The 19,812-nt window shown below is 34.7% G+C and overlaps 3 protein-coding genes and 1 pseudogene across 6 annotated transcripts; 3 read left to right on the plus strand and 1 right to left on the minus strand.

Annotated features, from left to right (window-relative positions):
* Positions 1 to 167: 167 nt before the first annotated feature.
* C46C2.6 lies at positions 168 to 2,149 on the plus strand (the record flags this gene model as incomplete). 3 transcript variants are annotated; one of them, NM_001047460.3, is made up of 4 exons in its annotated part: positions 168 to 265; positions 851 to 1,066; positions 1,343 to 1,500; positions 1,868 to 2,149. In NM_001047460.3, 4 exons carry the CDS (start codon positions 168 to 170, stop codon positions 1,981 to 1,983), a joined length of 588 nt encoding a protein of 195 aa, NP_001040925.1. The 3 variants fall into 3 exon arrangements, with proteins under 3 accessions (NP_001040925.1, NP_001255378.1, NP_001040926.1); NM_001268449.1 differs by lacking the exon at positions 168 to 265 and having other exon boundaries at positions 1,044 to 1,066; positions 1,868 to 1,983; NM_001047461.1 differs by lacking the exons at positions 168 to 265; positions 851 to 1,066 and having other exon boundaries at positions 1,380 to 1,500; positions 1,868 to 1,983.
* Positions 2,150 to 5,472: 3,323 nt separating this feature from the next.
* On the plus strand, positions 5,473 to 8,144 carry C46C2.2 (Major facilitator superfamily (MFS) profile domain-containing protein). Its single transcript, NM_069203.9, has 8 exons — positions 5,473 to 5,645; positions 5,865 to 6,325; positions 6,377 to 6,593; positions 6,652 to 6,763; positions 6,810 to 6,924; positions 7,278 to 7,571; positions 7,655 to 7,809; positions 7,857 to 8,144. Exons 1-8 carry the CDS (start codon positions 5,501 to 5,503, stop codon positions 7,918 to 7,920), a joined length of 1,563 nt encoding a protein of 520 aa, NP_501604.2. The 5' UTR covers positions 5,473 to 5,500; the 3' UTR covers positions 7,921 to 8,144.
* Positions 8,145 to 12,871: 4,727 nt separating this feature from the next.
* C46C2.3 (uncharacterized protein) lies at positions 12,872 to 15,528 on the plus strand (the record flags this gene model as incomplete). Its single annotated transcript, NM_069204.2, has 7 exons — positions 12,872 to 13,029; positions 13,382 to 13,623; positions 13,910 to 14,085; positions 14,658 to 14,927; positions 15,070 to 15,235; positions 15,312 to 15,376; positions 15,474 to 15,528. Exons 2-7 carry the CDS (start codon positions 13,462 to 13,464, stop codon positions 15,526 to 15,528), a joined length of 894 nt encoding a protein of 297 aa, NP_501605.1. The 5' UTR covers positions 12,872 to 13,029; positions 13,382 to 13,461.
* Positions 15,529 to 16,023: 495 nt separating this feature from the next.
* On the minus strand, positions 16,024 to 18,798 carry Y11D7A.1 (annotated as a pseudogene). Its single transcript has 6 exons — positions 18,469 to 18,798; positions 18,306 to 18,383; positions 18,143 to 18,262; positions 17,041 to 17,309; positions 16,259 to 16,485; positions 16,024 to 16,208 (listed from the first exon to the last, which is right to left on the minus strand). Coding segments are annotated over exons 1-6 (1,209 nt in total).
* Between the last annotated feature and the right edge of the window lie 1,014 nt (positions 18,799 to 19,812).

The raw sequence follows: 19,812 nt of genomic DNA on the forward strand, positions 1-19,812 counted from the left end.
TTTTAGGTCTTACAGGTAGCGAACATGACATTGAGCTCTCTGAGCACACAGAGCACACTCAATCCATTGTTTATTGACACTTTTCGATAAAAAAGCTCTGACCTCCCGCAATAAAAGATTTGATTGACTTTTGCGTTGATGATTCGATTGAAATCTTTGTGAGAACAATGATCTTTACATTTTTCATTTTAACAATTATTTCCTTTACTGTTACTTGTCAAAAGTATGGATTTAATGAGAATTTGAACAAAAAACAATTGAGAAAGTGAGTTTCTAAGATAAAAGTTATTTGAATTCAATTTAAATGTACATTTTTTATTGCTGTCATTGTGATGAAAACCATTATGAGATCCTGAAATTCTAGATTTTATGTTTTTACATTTATTACATATCTGCGATTTATGACATAAGTATACGATACAGGGTCTCGACACGATCGAAAAGTTTTAATAGAAAGCTGAAAAAATGGTTTGCACCTTAGAGGAGTACGGTATCTTCCACACCACATTTTTTAGCAATTTTAATGATTTTTGTCAACAACTTTATAGATTTGTATAAATATACAAAAAACTCCAAAACTTTATAGGTTTTCCTAAAGTTTCAGTCAATTTTTCGTAAATTGCCAAATGGGTGAAAATTAATGTTCACTACTTTTTGACTTTTGACTTTAAATAAATACATTTAAAAAATGTATTGAACATATTATCACTACTGATGATAACTTAAATGGCTCGCAATCTTTTTTTGCAGGTTTAGTTTAAAAGTTTTCGATTGTGTAGAGACCCAAAACTGTTATCTTACGTCATACATCGCAAAATATGAGTAATGAATAAACTAATATTTTTTTAAGAATTTCGTCATCAGCTGATTCATCTTCCAAAAATTCCGGATGTCAGTGGTTTGGAACAGCTCCATTTTGTTACCAGACATGCCCTTCTGATTATGATTTTATTCGTCAACATTCTGGTAGATGTGCTGATGGAACTGCATGTATTCCTGATTCAAGTTTTGGAGAACCTTGTATAAAACTGTTCTCGTATCAAATGACAAAGAAGTTTTGCTGCAAGTATGGTTTTCTATGTCAGAATAAATCTATTGAATGAAACAATAAGTTAAAGAATTTAGAACTTGTGTATTATAAGAACCCAACTTTTTCTGCATTTTTTGAGCCTTGTTTCAAAAAGTTCACACTTCGCTTCTTATAAAGTAAAAACTAACTTTAATTATAATTCAGCGTTTCCCTGGGGTGGAAATATCTACAATTATTGAAACAGAAATTATATTCACATTTGAATACGCATAAAATTACGGAAGACAAATTCTTTCATTCATTTAATTTTAGAAGCGATCCAATAGATTGTTCGTGGTCTGGAAGATGGATGGGTTCTGAAGACGCTTTTAATTTTTATTGTCGATTTGATCCTGATCAAGGAAAGTGTGGAAAATTGGAATGTTCAGTTAATCATCCACTGTTCAAAGCACATAATTCTTCACTCATTGGTATGTATTTTATTTTAATAGTTAGTTTGAAATATGCGATAAAAACATTTCGATTTATTTGAAATTTATTCATAAGTTTGAGACACCTCATCTCTACCGTAGCCTCATCTGTTCGTTACAGTATCCTGAAATTATTTCAATTGTTGAACGGCACCGTTGCTTCTAAGATTAAGAACTTAAATTTTGGTACTAATTTTGAACTGCTGAATAATATGGTTTTATTTATGTTAATTGTAATTTTTCTGAAGATAATATGGTATGGTAGATCAATTCACTCTAGAATCATGAACTTAATCCTATTCGACTTTAACCTGAAATTCTTTCAACTTGTCAGTAGAAAATGCTTTAAAGTTATATTATTTTTCAGAAGGTGATAATTGTGACGAGCTTCGAATGTGGAATCTCCGTGGAAAAGCATCATGTGGATATATAGCATGGTTTGAAAGAGGCGAATATAGGAATGGATGGTACAAAACATTTTGAATTTATATATGTTCTGTTATATTGTTAGTCAATCAAATTTCATGAATCACCATGTTCACAACAACAATTATCTATCAGTTTCACATTTATTAAATTAATTTAATTGTCTTTCGATTTACCAATGATTCCAATTCTCAATTATCTCCAAAATAAAAAAAAAATACCAAAATAAATGTTCATGTGTAAAGGGCTCGTCAGTTAGGAAATTGCTAAGAACCTAAAACGTCCAAATATATTAAAACTATTCAAACATTTTTCTAAATGTTTGTTTACAGAAATAATATGAGTTGAAAGCATTGTCTATCGACCAATAACAGAAAAGTGGTGCTATTTTTTTGGAAAATTTGCCAATTTGCCAAAACTATGAATGAAAATTATTTTGAATTTGAGTTTATTTAACTTAAAAGAAGAAATAAAATTTTAGGGTATTTTACAGGGTGGCCCATAACTATGCGGATCGAGTTGCTCTCATGAATAGATGTTTTTTTCACTCCTTACAAAATTTAAGTGATTGTTTCATTTATTCATTGATAGGTGACATGTTTTCCTATTAGTTGATTTCAATAAATGTTAATTTGTTAAACTGCGCAATCTAGGCAGAGTCGTCAAACTAGCATTATCACCAACACTGACGACTTTTTGGCACGCAACATTTTTTTGAGTGTTTTGAGTCTGGAAGTTTCGAAGCCGATTTTTTCTACAGTAATGTATGTTTTAGATGCGAAAAATATTCCTTCATAAATGTTGACGTATATGGAATTTCTCCATAAAATTCCAGCTCCTGCTGGGTGAGTGTTTGAGAGTAACAAAAGCCGATTTTACAAGGAGTTCAGTAGCTACTGTCAGATGTCGGTGTATCTCAACCATGAAATGAGATAAACACACATTTTTTTTCCGCAAGGAAAGGAAAAGATTAGTAGAACGTTATGACTTTTTATCGAAACATTTACTTCTCACATAACCGACATGCCAAGTCGAACGTCGGCTTTCTGATTTTTTTTGATTTGGCTTCCTTCAATCAATAACCACAACATTTCCAGATACAAGCAGTCATAAGTTGTATTGCAAAACGAATTCTCAGAGAAAAGTCAATCCAAATATGATTGCAAGAGTGCTCATATTTGCAACAGTGCCTAGAAATGACAATAAAAAGAAAAACATCTTTGAGTTGCGTGCCAACGTGAAAGTTTTTTCGGAATGTCAGCAGGCCTGTAGAATTGCACAAGCGGATATTTTGAAAGTTTGACATCATATTTTGTTCCTTAGCAAATTTGGAATTAAATATGTGTTGTTATCAAATATTTGAATGTACAAATCAGATTTTATAAGCGCGACTTGCGGTCCGCATAATTATGGGCCACCCTGTATTTAGACATTCGGTTAAATATGAACAATGTTTCATTTAATTTTGGTATTGGTTAAGCAGATTTTTTCCGGAAAAAACGACACACCAAGATTGTGATAACTTGGCATTCCACCATCTATATTAATTCAAACCACATTACTAGTGAAACTTATTTGATTTTTCTTTCAAAAATTGTACTTGTTTGGTATTTCGCCCCTCAGTTGCACTCATTCCACTTGAAAAGTTTCCAAAAAACGTTCAAGGTCGAACGAAATTTCCGAAAAATAATTCACATTTTTTACGATTCACAACTATTATTTTTTGTCATATTACTTGCCCTTTTCCATTTCAGTTTGCATCCTTCAAAATGTATTTCTATGGCCAAAAGATTCTGACGTCATCAGTATTTTCGTCGTGCCGTTTTTGATGTGCTCCGGCTCTTTTGCTTACTACTTTTTTCTTGAGAAACGTGCAGTTTTCTGTTTTTGCTAGGGATTAGAAAACATATATGTTATCTGGTTCCAGACTTCTCCTTATTTGAAGAGATTAACTTTCTGAAATTGTTGGGATTTCCAATTGTCGGTAATTCAAATCTAAGCAGTTTCTGAAATCACCGATTACTGGAACATTTAGATCTCCGCAAATCTCTAGTTACAAATAGGTTTGGAACGACAATTTCACATGAAGCAACATTCTGGACATTTTAATGAAAAACTAGGCAGACTTATACTTTCAGAAAATAGCGTTGAGCACACAGCGCAAACTTTCACAATTCAATCGTTTCCCACCCTTTCAATAAAATAACAAAAAATCCGAAAAATTCCTCGACCTATCTCTTATCTTTCTATTATTTTTCTCAATCTGCAGTGGTTTTTGATGTTCCGCCCTCTTCCGTTTGTCCTCACGCACACAATGACACGTATTCCTCTCGGACTCTCTCCCATTTTTGCTTCTGCTCACATATCTGAACTACTTGCGCGGACCGAGTCAACGAGTGAGTGTACGAGATTGAGAGTGGACCAGACATTGACAGAAGGCCATTTGAACGTAGAGATAGTGGATGTTCGGTTAGAAACGCAGACAGTTATGATGGTTACTACTGAGCCTCTCTAACCCCCTCGGTTTTCCGTTCATTTGCGATGCCCACGTGCCGTTTTAAACACATCCTTTTTTGCTGCTTTGTATGACCTATAATCTTTAGTAAATGTATACATTTCAATGTAATATTTACTTGAGGGCAGGAACCAAACCAAAAAATTATTTCTTTGAAGTAATTTAATTTTCATTAAATTAACTGCACACTTTTAAAATCGTTGCATACTTTCTGATAAAGCACATGGAAACTTTGAAAACATTGACGATATTTACAGATTTTACAGTTACGAAAGTTGAACACATTTTTGTATTCTCCATTTATGCATTTTTCCACTTCTCATTGTTCTCCGAAAAAGAAAGAATAGTGTAAGTAACACGAGCTTGACCTCAACATATGCTGGGCGCCCGTAGAAATGACGCAATTCTTTAGATCTCTGCGCTCCCGTTTCACTGCTCTCCGCCTGGCTACTGCCACCACGTTTATTTCTTATCGCTATTTCAAGTGTTCGTCATATTTTTTATGTGATTTTTAGTTTATTCTGTCGTGTGACTTTTCTAAAACAAATTTTTGGCACAACTTGCATCATTGCAGAATTTGCAAAATTTGTGGTTGGCGTCATTTTATAGATCGTTACGACAAGAAAGTTTTTGATTTCAGATTTAGACTGGAATATGTAGCTACTTTTTGATTAAGTCTTTCCACAAGAACAAATTTTCACATAAATATTTGATGATGTTGTTGTTTGCCCAAATATCAGAGAAATGCTTAATATTTCAATGTCCTTCCCTTCAAACTTACATGTATTTATTCCTAAATAACTAACCGATTTCCTGATCTTATTTAAAAAGACCAAAACTCTCATTTTTCTGTACGACTGAACCAGTAGATGATTTTGCCAAAAAATTCGATGATAAATGGCTATCATCTTAGACTCTGCTGTTTCTCGTTCTTATCTTGTAAACAAGTATCAGGTCACTCCTTGTTTTTATTCCCTTCTTCTCTTTAGAATCGAAAATATTTTCAAAAATCTTTAAAATTAATATTTCAGTTCAACTCAACTCCACTAACCTATCACAATGCACATCATTCCACCCGGTATCTACCGGGTAGATGTGCTCATTTTGATCTCATACCAAATGTGCCATTTCTTCTCAATTCAGCAACTGTTTCCCATTTTCCTGAACTACACTCCAAAGACAAACTGCATCCAGACTGCCCAAGGTAAAAAAACTGAAGAGAACAGCGAAAAAAACTGAAGTAAACCAGCGCCTTGGACCGCTCGGCCATCTCTCCGCACGAGAACTAGCTTTGAAAATGACAATTTTGAATAAATGAGAAGAGTGACTGCAGCTGCAGCACTTGAGAGATAGATCGCTCGTCAACACCTGTGGTTTTCTCGCTGAAGTCTCCATAGAAAGTATCTTGCAATTATTTTTTCAGGAAAAGTATGCTACGATGTTCCAAAATCCAAGTGCCTCGAGTACAATGAAAATTTCCCTAACCTTTGCGCCAATTTGACTGGAACAGCTCTTTCGGATTGCCACACAGAGAAATCACATTCTTATTATTCATCCGCCGCTATGGAATTCGAAATTTACTGTCGTCCCGGATGGAAGGATTTCCGTCCAGCTTTTGTTCAATACGTTGGCGTACTCATCGGAAATATTATTCTCGGATATGTAGCTGATCAAATTGGCCGAAAGAAGACTTTTATTCTGTCAATGCTCATTGGAATTCCATCACTTTCACTCTCAGCCACATTCAATTCCATTGCCGCATTCTACATTTTCCGCGCTTTAACTGGAATCGGAATCGCTGGAACAATGATTGTCGGATGGGCTTATTTTTCCGAGTTGGTATCGCCACATCAGAGATTTAAGCTCCGAACATTCAGTAACTGGGTAAATAGTTTCATTCTAGAATGTCTGCAATTTACCTAATCAATTTTTCAGGCAAATGCACGTATAATGCTAACTTTGGTAGCCTTATTCACTGGAGAATGGCGTCTATCATCTCATGTATCTGCTGTTATTTCTCTTATCACTCTTGCGATCGTCTATTTTATTCTTCCTGAATCTCACATTTGGCTCCGTAAAAAAGGACGTTATGAGGAGGCAGAAGTGAGCCGAAAAAGGATTGCTGATCTCGCTGGAATCGAATTTGTTCCAAGTATGAAAACTGTATTTTTCAGAAATTGTTGTTTTTTCTAACTTTTCAATTCTTTCAGTGCCACCACCAGAGAAAGCTGCGGACAACGTTGAGCCAGAAAAGGCCGTCAATATTTGCACAGTATTCGCTGATCCTCAACTTCGCAAGAATATTCTGATTCTTTGGCTCATGTAATTTCACATTTTAAATTTTTCTTAGGAAAACTTAAATTTTCAGGTGGTTCGTAACTGGAATGACCGCTTATTTGACCGATTTGTGTGGAGGAGATATGACAAAGAACTTCTGGGTTGGACAATTCCTTTCTGGAATTTTGCTTTCAGTTGTGAGAATCGTAAGTTGAAATATTAACCAGACACGAAATTCTACGATTTTGGCCTCAAAAATACGGTGCCGGGTCTCGAAACGCATGTAAAGATTACTGTAGTTTCAAACTTTTGTTGAGGCTGAATTTTTATCGGCTTTTCATACTTTTTCGAAATCAGAAAGACAAAAAATATGAACAAATTGTGAGAAAAACTTAAAAAATCCCTGAAAATTACGCAGAACAAGATATTGAAAGTTACAGTAATCTTTATAGGCGCACATCTGTTTGTATTTTACAAAAAAATGTTTCGAGACTGGGTACTGTATGTACAAAACTCCCCGTCTGGGTAAATTTTTCAATTTAATGAATACATTTTCTAGATCATGGGCTTCGCTGACGGCTACCTTCCATGGATGGGACGCCGTTTCGTACTTCTATGCTCTCAATCTCTTGCTATTGTCTTCTTCGGATGTGTCATTGCCTTCTTGTTTGCCGGAGAAAAGGGGCAATGGTATTACACGGCAGTCTATTTGGCATCATTCGTGTTCACATCAATTGTTTGGGAACCATGCTACTTGTGTGCTTCTGAGCTCATGCCAACAGATGTTCGTGCCACGTCAACTGCTTCATGCTCAATCGTAGGAAGATTCGCCAACATTGGAGCATCTATGCTGGTTAGTTTTCATTACAGATCTTAGGAAATTATCTTGAATTTTACATTTTAAAACCTAAAATATTTAAATTTCTTAAATTACAGAGTGGTCTCAAAACCGTCTACGAGCCAGGAGTACATATGATCTCAATCAGTCTCGGTCTTACCAATGTGGTAGCCGCCTACTTCTTCCTTCAGGAAACCAAGAATTGTAGTTTGGACAAGGCTGGAACATCTGCAGCAAAGCCAGCTGAAAAGGCGTATGTTTTATTATAGGAAATACACTTTTAATTCTTTAATTTTTCAGTAACGAGCAAGAAATGAAGGATCTCATCAACAAAGGCGAGGAAGAAGACGTCGAGAAGAAATAAAGCATCCGTCGGATTGAAATTTATTTGTTTGATTCAAAATTATCTTACCTCGTTCAATTTTATCCTCTCCTTTTTCATCTCTTTCCAGTATTTTGTTATTTTGTTCCAGTTTTTTTTTGAATTCAGAGGCAACCCACACAGCATAATCAACTCGCACCTCTATTCACTGTCCATTTTTTTTTCTTGAATAGTTTGAAAAACTCAATAAACAAAATTAAATAATTAATTCAGCTGAATGTGTTTCACAAGTGTACAACAGCTTCCGAAAGCTTTCAAACTAGATCTTCCTACATAAAATCTCAAAACTATAGGCCGAAGTTTTCTATACGAAATATAGCAAAGACCACTCAAGTTGCGCTCATTCTGCAAAAACAACACAACATTTGAAATATTTAAGAAAACAGAACGATAATAAATAACCCTTTTTCATATCCAACAAACTGGTCTCACCACCATTCATGAAGCCACGTAGAAGAAAATCTCCCAACTTAAACAAGGATTTCAGGAAGAGATGTGCAAAGAAGAGGCCGGCCCAGGAACCTTCTGGATCCATAACCTATAACATAGGTTGCATTCGAACTATTAAATTGACACAGAAGTGCTTAATTTAAAAGAGTAGATTTGGCTTAATCTGTCAGAGAAGCCAAAATCTCAACTTTTTCAGTCACATTCAAATAATTGATAAAATTGACAAAACCCTATTTGTGCCGAAAATCTTCCACGTGGCACATTTTCTCATTTATTCCACTCAATGAGCCACGCGGAATCAAGCTTTCGGGCACTAGGATTCTCACACACACACACAACTCAAGTTCAGCAAATATCATCGTGTTTTTCATATTTCAAAAAATTCAACCGTGGTGTTTGGGTAATTTCTAGAAACTGCAAATATTTCTTGTTTTTTTTACAGCTTCTTCGGGAAAAAACATCTTATCATTGGGGATCAACAGTCATCAAAAAACTATTCTCAAAAAACGAAGGTCTTTGAGCGTCCTCCCACTCGTTTTTTGGGAAGCTAAGCAAAATTATTGTCTGGTCATTTGTGTAATTTGTATTATTTTATGAAAATTTATAACAATCATTCGTGAAAAATGGCTGTTTTTAGGCAAAATTTTCACAACAGACAATTTTTACTTTTTTGAAAGGAAAGAGTCCGAGCATAAGTTGCCACAAAAAATACCTATTCGCTCGGGATTAGCTATTTTGAGTGTCCATAGTCTTGATGATTATACAGGGTGGGCCAAAAGTATGGTAACACATGAAGCGCTCTTTTACATGAGCTTTTCGCGCGACTGCCACGTCATACGTACATTCTTCGATCGAATACTGATAGCTGAATAAATTTCCTTCAATTTGACCTAAAATTTGCAATGTTTCCCAATAAGGTGCGATTTTAATCACCTCGGCAATTTAGCGAACCCTTTCGAAAAAACGGTGTTTTGGCACGCGGCACTTCCCACACAAACGCACCTCCCACGCACGCCAATAATTTTCAGATGTATGATTTTTATGTTAAATTCAAAGTTAAAGAAGTGAAGAAGCGCTTTTGATTGTTTTTGTAGCCTATAAAAATTTTCTGTGTCGGCACTGGCGCCTAGCAATAACCTTTGAATATTTCATGAATTCAACTTTGCGAAATTTACTCAGTTTTTTTGGTTTCGAAAGGCGTAACGTCCCACAAAATCATCCGAGCTAAATTTTTTATAAAAAATCTGAAAAGTCAGGTCAAAACGTGCCAAAAAGTACAAAAATGAATTTTTCTTCATACTGCTGCCGCCGCTCACATCCATCTTTCTGGCGACTGTGTCATTCAAGACTTCAGCTACTGCCACAGTCCATGACAGAAATACCACGATAGAATTTTTTTGGATTTTTGTTTTTAAAGAATCTCCAGACCAAGAGCATTCTTTGAACTATAAAAACTTGTAAGACACTTGATGGATTCCTTGAGAAAAAAGTAGAAATCCCGCAGAATGCCAACTTGCGTGCCAAAAAGATCGTGATCTCAAAAGTTCTGAAGGCCTGCAGCGATGTGGATGGGGATATTTTGAAAATTCAAAACGTTCATCTGGTCAGTATTTTATGGAGAACAAAACTTTTACAAATTGATGTAATAACTCTCTCCACACGTAAAGTTATAGAGCTGCAAACGTGTTACCATACTTTTGGCCCACCCTGTATAGAAACTAGTTACTTTATCACATAAGCGCATCAGGAGACGTTGGGCTCTAGACCGTCTGAAAAATGGAGGAAAATTATAGATTCCCGATGTTCTAAGGTTCTCACCAGTGCTGTGCGGCTCTTGAAAAAAACGCCGTGAGCCGAGAGCCGCACAGCATTGGTTCTCACTACCTTCAACGTTGAAGGATCATTTATGGAAATTGACGTGAACGGAAGGAAATATTGTTAATCTTTCAAGTTTGAAATCTTTTGTTCACCCGTGGAGCAGGTCCCATATTTATAGACAAGCCTGTATTAAATATTGATTTGGTTGCTATCACTCTGTAGATGAAACAGCTAAATTTGTTAGTTGTATGCTTGTATTAATATGATCTTTAAATGAGCTTAGAAATCTTATATATAAAAATTTGATGAGTATCCAAAAGTTTTCCAGCAAATTATGATGGTTTTTCAGTTTCAGAACAAATAAATAATAATAGGATTCCAATGTACATATTTACGACCTAGGTTTCCTAAGTCTTTGATGTTTCTGTCCGAATAGTGTTGCTTTAGGATATATCAACAACAGTTTAGAGATTCCAACTTTTTTATTGGATAATCTCACTGTAATCACGTTTAAATTTAGCAATAACATTTTATTTGGTATACATTTACATTGTAAAAAAATAAATTTCACGTTGATTTTCACGTACACTTTGAATAGTATTTCTCAAATTTAGTGAGCGAACGACATCACTCTTCTTTCTGTTTTCGGTTGCTCATCGTATCGATGTGAGTTGTTGTATTCGTCTAATAAGACTTCCAGCAGACCGAAAAATGATTAATTTGATAAAAGCCATTGCGAACAAGATATTAAGAAAACGTTTACAACAGATCTGAGCGGTACTCAAAATGGCTATGGCCGAACGCGGCTTAATTTGACGATACATAGGTAAAATGTGTGGTATAACGGCAAAGGTTCTTGTCCATGTCGAATGCTACCCTTGTTTAAAATAAATGAAAGATCAATCGGAATCGTGCTCTGGAGTTGTTCAAATACTTGTTTTATCAGGCTCACTATCTTAAAGGGGGAGTAGAGTTTGTGGGGAAATATATGTTTCTGACTCTAATTTTGCCCCTGATGCCGAATATCGATGTGAAAAAATTCAAAAAAATTTCCCTGATTTTATATTAATTTTTAAAATCCGAAAATTCATTGGATGCCTATATGTGAGTTTTCAAACGCTGAATTTTTCCGCCAGAGACGCCCCGCCCACGAAACCGTGCCGCAAGTGTGGGTTTACGAGATGAATATTTTCCTTCTATTTTATTTGATTTTATACCGATTTTCGTCGATTTTTCTCATGTTTTCGCTGTTTTATATGAAATTTTTGTTATTTCTCTTAAATTATGCCTTTCTATTGATAAAATACACAAAATTCCATGAAAAATTCCATTTTCAGCACAAATTCGACGGGAAACGAGGAAAATCGCGGAGACACGACGATTTTTGGAAAGTGAGTACTTCTTATAGAAAATATTATTTAAAAAACAATTGAAAAGTAAGAATCGCTAAATAATTAAGTCCTAAAATCATCAGTATGTCGATTTATTCGGCAAATATCTTACTATCGTAATAAATTAAATTAAACTTCCTATTTTAATCCTAGTGCTTATCAATAGTCTCTTTACAAATCTCAATAACGAAAGTTCTCCACATTAATACAAACATTTAACATTTCAGTTATCGGGAACACGTTGATTCGTCGCGCTCCCGAGGACAATCTTCGATTTGTGTAGTTTGTTTCCCAAAAATGTTTTTTTTGTAAAGTTTATTGAATATAAACAGTCTTATAATAAATTTACTTGTTTTGTCTAAAAAACAAAAGCATTACACACGAATAAGTAATAGATTTATTGTCCACGGTTGCCTCCACCTTGCAGGGCTCGAAGAAGGACCAATATTTGGCGGCGAGCTGTGACAGCCTGAGCTCCGGCGGTGGCGCAGGCAGATTAAGTGTTGAAACAATTCCTGAGTTGTGATATTTTAGGTTTTAAGTTCTGAAGCTGCGTGGTAGAAACGGTTTGATGTGATTTCAAATTCTTTCAGTCTTCCAGCTCGAAAACTATTTTTTAATATTTCACTTGATACTAAAACAATTCAAATTTCGAAATTATTTTCGGAAGTCGTAAACTGTAAGATCAGACTGTTGTGAGTGTGTATCCAAGAGCAGTTGTTTTTTAGATAATAGTCTAGCTAACTTTCATGCTCACTCTTCAAAGGGGAGCCAGAGCTTCTATGACCGAGCAGTCAATGCATTGCGCCGTCGACGGCGCAAGCGTATACAATTCGCGCCGGTGGATTTCAAGCCCTACTTGAAAGTTAAAGAGTCAAAACAAAATAACTCGTTGTAAAGACATTTTCCACACAGTAAAAACCAGAGACACGAAACTTTTGCTGAGTAAACGTATGAAATGTATAAAAGAATTTTGAACATGTTACGTTGCATGTACTCAAATATTCAAATTTATATTTCTGCGAATTGACTCAATAGAAATTTCAATTGGGAGTTGCAAGAATCTGTGCATAAAATGTTTCCAAACAAATCAAATATCGCATTGAAATAAGAATTTTCTTTGAAAGAAACCATTTTGAAAAACTAACGACTGGTCAAAATTAGTTGAATTGTGAATTTTTTATTTGACGTGGATAAGATGAAATAAAAATCAGATAAGAAATACATTTTCCATTGAAAAAACATTTTTCTCAAATTGTATCCACGTTTTATAGATGACGACTCGAAATTCTAAATTCCCGGTTGAGCTTGTTCGGCCTACACGTTCTTGTCAAGAAATCAGGACTGGGATCAACTGACTCGGAAGTGGACAGTTCACTTGCGGCCTTATCGAATGATACTGGCACTAAGATTTCAATTAGCGATTATGAAGGTATTTTTTTTTCATAATTAACCGTTGAAAATGTCTGAAAGGAAAAGGATGATTTTAAGATTTTTGATGCAAAACGTTATACCCTTAGGTAGGAGTGAAAGAGCAAGATATGGTACATATTGTTTTTTTTACCCCACCACTTTTTCAATTTTATGAACACGTGGAAGAAATTTGTGAAAATAAGTAATGAACATTCTAGTACTTTTCTTCCACGTTTTTCAAATAATTAAGGAATAAACGAAATAAAAGTTATGTATCCTGCCTTTTTGAAAATTTCTCTATGAAAAATTAGGAAAATAAAAGATTGGAAGTTGCTCGATTTTATGACTATGAAACTAAATAAGTTTTTTAGGGACGCGGGATGCGAAACTTATGATTGTGGGTACCCTCAACAAAATTGCTATTGCCGTAGTTGATGATAGGCTTCTCAACATGATTCCCGATGAGTACGAAATTGATTGTTTTTCGCCTGATCGAATTGTTGTTTTTGTTATTCCGGAGGAAAATTTTGAACATATATCGGAATCGATTGGAATAATTACACAAAACGATAGGTCGTCAAAGAAAATCGTAAAAGTTGGACTGCCTGTTGACGTAAGGATCTTTGTTGAAACAAACAATCGTTGCAATTGTATGAAAACTTTCCAAAGACGTTTTGTGGATTTCTCTATTAAAAAATTATTCTTTTGGGAATGTGAGATTTTAGCATGGCCCGACATCCTCCATAGTGCGAAACTCGGTAGATGTTAAACCATGTAACAAAAGAACTTCCTTAACAAGATCAACACTTTTCTGTTCTGGAAGTTTTGCATACACTCGCAACACTTTATCTGTTTTGAGTATATATTTATATTTTGAGTATATATTTATATCATTTTAGGCAAACAACGAAACGATTATTTCAATTGTCACTAAATATGCGGTCGATATGGAAACCAGAGGTCATTTGCTAGTTTCTCGTGTGCCAACGCCTGAGATGAAGCTTCTTGATACCTGGGACAGTTGCACAGCATTGCCTCGCCCACAATTGTCAAATGAAGTACTGGCATCTCACTGGTCAGTTTGAGTTTTTTATACGAGCGAGTAGTATCATTTACTATATATAAAGCGCTTATTCTGTGTGTCCATAGTTTGTAGTCAATGTAGTCTTTGTAGTCTGTGAAGTTTTGGCTTCTGTGGGGATAGTGAGTTGGGGTTAGTGTAGGGATATAGTCGGGGTACTGTAGTGGTACAATAGTGGTACGGTAGGAATACTGTAGGGTTACGGTAGTTTCAGAAAAATAAGTTTTCAGCCCCAGAAGTCGGGGGCCGCGCCGGAGGTGCGGTCCACGGCTGGTATACAAATATAAGAATAGGTTGCGGGCTTACCAAAAACATGTCAATTATTGAGTATCATACTCATGTAATCTTAACCCCACAGTACCGTACTACTAAACAACAATCACTTCAAAGACCGAACAATATATTTCTAGAAACTAGCCTATTCCCCAATATTTTAAAATTCGAACTGCCCACAAAATCACAAAATAGTGTTCAAAAAGTAACACCTCGAGTTGAAACTAATAGACGGAAAATCGTTTTAAACTGAGTGAAGGAAGAATTGATCAATCAAGTATAACTCTTTTCAGGCGGTCCTATATCAAGACACTTGATGTTGCCGCGAGGCTTGAAGAGTATGGAAAAGCTCTTGCATATTTTCCTCATCCTATGCTGCTCGTGGATGCCGTGAAACTTGAGAATGATCCTTCAGTGAAACTTGAAACGTTGAAAAGAGACCTGTTCATGCCTGAAATGAGAGGCAAGTTTACACTGATCAAGGAAATCCGCAAATGGACAAACAACGCCCCAACAATCCGTGACATACTTCAAGGCGCAAAAAATCAATTTCCGAACGACGAGTAAGTTTTTGCTTGAGTTAAAATAGACGTCGATTAGTGAGAATAAAGTATTTAGTCTAACAATTAGCGTTTTAAGCTTTTGGAATTATTTAAAAAGACAAATAAATGTTAATAAAGTGTAAGAATAATATAATCCTTTCAGAGACATCTGTCGTGCCAGCACAATATACGAAGAGCACTTAAAAAATGCAGATGGTGCTCATCAAGCTGTGAAAACGTTTATGGTTGTAAATCCGACGTACACTGGAAAAAATCTTATTGAATTGGCCGCTAGACTGTATTCGGATGGGTCAAGAAGTGGATATTCGGTAAGTCTACAGTATACCTTATATTTGTTTAGAAACATTTGAACGGAGATAGACTTATAAAAAATTTTAATTGGAGGATCCACTGGATCAAGCGAAAGGAACTCATCCAATTACTCAAGGAAACGTGCACATTCTTCTTCGGTAAGATACTGTTTTTTACTATAACGTTATATGTAGTCGAGTAATTCTTACTTTGCTACTACCAATAATATCCTCTTAAATTGTCTTCGTTTTCCAGAACAATCCAACACCGAGTCATCAGTAATACGAAGGCGACGAGCAAAGACGAGTGATTCAAATGATTGGTGTATTTTTTGTTCTATTGTAGACTAATAATTTATTTCTCTCGCCCCAAAATATCCTCTCATCACTTCTCATTTATTTCAATATAGAAAACCACCGATATTTATTTTATCCAGTATTTTTAGATCGTAAACTGATTTTTCTGTTTTTCTGTTGTTTTCTCCGAGTGGGTCTCACCACGAGAACATTTTGACGGTAGCTAAAACGCCCAAATTTCAATTACAACGCTGGACTTTTTGATAGGTGTGTGGAACTCGTCCAACTCTTCTTCTAAGCAGCGAAATCCATCTGTTCGTCGTTTTTTTAAAAATTATTCTAGTGTGATTCATTCTTAAATACACATTTTTATAATTTATAGGAAAACAATCAGAAAAAACACATCATAAGTCGAACCGTATAATACAAAGAAATGAAAACTAGATTTAATCAGGCACTCGGTAACCATTATGCCCAGTAGTAGAAGGAGCTGCAATTGATTCGCATCTCACGCAGATAGCATCACTTTGAATCGATCAAATGCAGCCTTTTCGAGAGCTTCACGATCATCCGAATGAGAGATTTGAATCAATTCATAGGCTCTTTAACGAATTGATTTTCCCCATAGATGAGCGATTCCATGCTCGGTGACAATGTATATGGCATGTGCACGAGTCGTGACGACTCCAGAACCCTAAAAACTAAACTTTGGACTTTAATATAGCTTCCCTGATTATAACTAACCTGTGCCAAAAATGGAACAATTTTAGTTTGTCCCTTGGTGGTTCTCGATGGTAATGCAATAATCGCCTTTCCAAGTCCATCAAATCCGTGTGGACCAAGGCCGGCCATTTCTTGATTCTTGATTCTTGCATTTTCTTGATTTCTTGCATTTTTTGCAAGAATTCCCGTTTCTTGATTCTTGCAAAATTTTGCAAGAAATTTTGCAAGAAATTTTGGAAGAAATGTTGCTGGAAATTTTCAAATTTTCGGAAATTATTAAAAAACTCTCACATTTTTTTACAAAAATTATCACAAAATTCTTGATTATTATTTAAAAAAAAGTGAAACATCAATGAAATCAAGTTTTTTTGCAAGAAATTTCCCATTTGTCCCAAAAAACTGAACCAGGTGCAATTATAGTACCAAAAATGTCCGATGTTTGATTTGCGAATACTCATTGTCTCATCTCTCACTGGCTCACTTTATTCTAATTTTTCAGAATGTTTCATTTTAGGAATTTTGTTATTTCAGAAAATAGCTTAGTTTGTGATTTCTGTAACTATGCCTGCCAAATCCGTGAAATGTAGTAAAAATCTAATTACTCCTTAACAGTGCAATTTCCGAATCAATATATTTTTACGTAATAGCTTCTTTGAAATCGGTGAGTATTTGTCTATTTGATTTAAAACCCGAAATTGACTATTAATGTCAATTTCATAATATTTAGCCACTTTAGTATAATTCGTTTTCACTTTTTGGCAAATCTATTATCTAAGCAGATATTCCTGTTTCAAGAAATTTTTCTTGGTTTTTCTTGGTTTTTTCTTGGTTTTTTTTTTGCAAGAATTCTTGTTTCTTGATTCTTGCAAAAAAAAAACTTTTGGCCGGCCTTGGTGTGGACTAGCAGCCATAAAATCGACTCGTCCACCGAATCCACTGAAAAAGTTGCGTCCAATCGAATCCGATACGATTTGTCCAGTCAAATCGATTTCGATCGCTGAGTTGATTGATGTCATTTCACTGTTAAGGCGGACGCTGTCGATATGATTGGTGAAATCGCATGGGGCAAAATCTGAAAGGATTGATTTTTAGTTGGAAGATGGAAAAAAAATCGAAAACTACTTTTTTTGGGTTTGTTTGGTTTTACAAGAAATTTGATTTGTTGATCCAAATTGAAAATTAAATTTTTTTAATTTTTCTGATCTTTTTTTTTTTTTTTTAAACGGCCCTGATGGACAAATAGTTGAGACCAAGGGTGCCGGTTTTTGGGTTTTTTGACAAAAAAAAATCGAAAAACGACGCTTTTTCAATTAAAAAAAACGAAAAATCGAAAAGTTTTCGTTTTCCCTTTCTTGAAAATTTGAAAATTCGATTTTTCAAAAATTAGCTTAAAATTTTGGTCATTGTTCTTCTTTTTAGAAAAAATTTGTATAATTGTTCTCATCATTAAGAACAAAATTAGATTTTAAAAACCCATATTTTATGGTTAATTTTCTGAACACTTTTTTTTGATTTAAAAAAATTTGAAAAATCGGAAATTTTCGGTTTTCGTACTCCAATATAATATATACATCGAAAATTTGAAAAATTGTATCAAATAAGGACATTTTTGAATTTTTTTCGATTTACGATTTTTTCTGTTTCGCTCAAAGAACCAAAAACAAATTTAAAATTAATTTTTACAGCAGAAACGAATATATTGTCTGTGGTAACCTTGCCCAGTTTTGAAGTTATTTATAAAAAAAAAACTAAAATCACTTTTACAATTGGTAAAATAAAAACTTTTAAAAAATCGGATTATCGGACGCCGAGCCAGGAATTGCTCCGATGCCGAGTTGAAGGGTGGCTCCGTAGCCGACAAGGTTCTCCGCAATTATTTTTCCGATTCTTTGCTCGGTTTCCGACATTTCTTCTCCTCCAGACTGACGAAAGCGATTGGTCGATCCGTTTGAACCATTGCAGCGAAATGAGAAGAATGGACAGTAGTGTGACCGCGACTACGGGGCATTGTGCTGTTGGCGAGGGCTGAAAAAACATTTTTTTTACAAAATTGATTATTTATTTTTACCAATAATCTTTTTGGCACTAGTCGCTGCTGCCAGTGTCGTGTCAATGTCGACTCCAAGTGTACAGAATCCAAGCTCATCTGAAATAGAATTTTTTTTACTTATAAAGTTTTTAATCACAAAAAGCTGATTTATGACGACTTAAAGCAAATTTCAAATTCTTACCAGGTGGCGAGACAGTAATCAGTGCAAAATGAACATTCAGAGTTCCACTTGTGTATACAGAGGGAACTTCAGAGAGGAAGATCGGAGTGTAGTCGGCGGCCCCCAATTTAACATTTTTACGATTTCCCGGACAAATGAACAGGCTGTTGTTTTGAATTTTTCCTGAAAGAAGTAAATTTAAAAATTTTAATATCCGTGATATTTAGGGTCGAATTGTGGACAATTTCCACTTAAAATTAGATGAGACATTCGGATACTGTTGAGATTCGCCGAATCAACACGACCACGAAATGCTTCGAGAAGAACATTTGGAGCAGACGCATAATTCATCAGAATCTGAAATGATCTGGATTTTAGGGATGTTTTTTTTTTGATTTTATAGGTTTTGCTACTCTTCATTTCGTGCCTCCTTTCTCCCACCACTAATTTTCGAAGATCCTATAACTTTGTGAAACTGACCATTTCTAGTAAAAAACATGACTTGAAACAGTTTTAATCATACAAAATACAAAGTTTTATTATTTTATCAATTTTTTGATCACATTCAAGTTTAATTTAGCCAAAAAATTAACAATTTGTTGAAATTTCCACAAAGTATATCTGATCTGTCAAGAAGGCAGTGCAAGACTATGAGAGACTGCAATACTAATAGAGTCTGCAAGATTAATTTTCGATTGGTCTCTCGGGGTGCAATACTAATAGGGTTGCAAGACTAATAGAGGAAATACGGTATGTGAAATAATTGTTTTTATTCATTTGAGAGACAACTACCGTACTTGTTTCATTATTTAACAGTCATGATGAAACTTTAAAAAATATGTATTATTGAATATTCAATTTTCTTCAAAGCTCACAATCAGAATGAATAGTTTTTCAAATGCGTTTCACTTTACCTCTAAATATATCAATACTTGTTTGAAAAATTGAAAGTATTTTACTCGAAATAGAATGTTTTTGAAAAATTATTTCTGTTTCAACATGTTCATATAAACAGATTTACTGGTTGCTTGCTATAAACACACATCCAGTAAAAGTCAAGAAAAGTGTCACAGACCATTACATTCCAAGCTTTCCTTTCATATTTAATTGAAAATAAAATATTTTCGCTTTAAAAAAACACATTTTTTTGAATAATTTAATCTCTTCAATTTAGCTGGAAAGCTGGCAGAATTACGATGCCAACATTTTTTTTTAATAGAATAGTGAATCGTTTTTTGTTGAAAATGGTTCCAAACACAAATTCTTGTCTTTCAAACTAGATTTTTTTATACGCTAATTGCCGAACTTTTTTAAATTTATTTTTCTAATAGTATTGCAATTTAATAGGTTTTTAGCTCCTTTCTC

Source organism: Caenorhabditis elegans, chromosome IV, assembly GCF_000002985.6.
Source record: "Caenorhabditis elegans chromosome IV".
Lineage (NCBI taxonomy): Eukaryota > Metazoa > Nematoda > Chromadorea > Rhabditida > Rhabditidae > Caenorhabditis > Caenorhabditis elegans.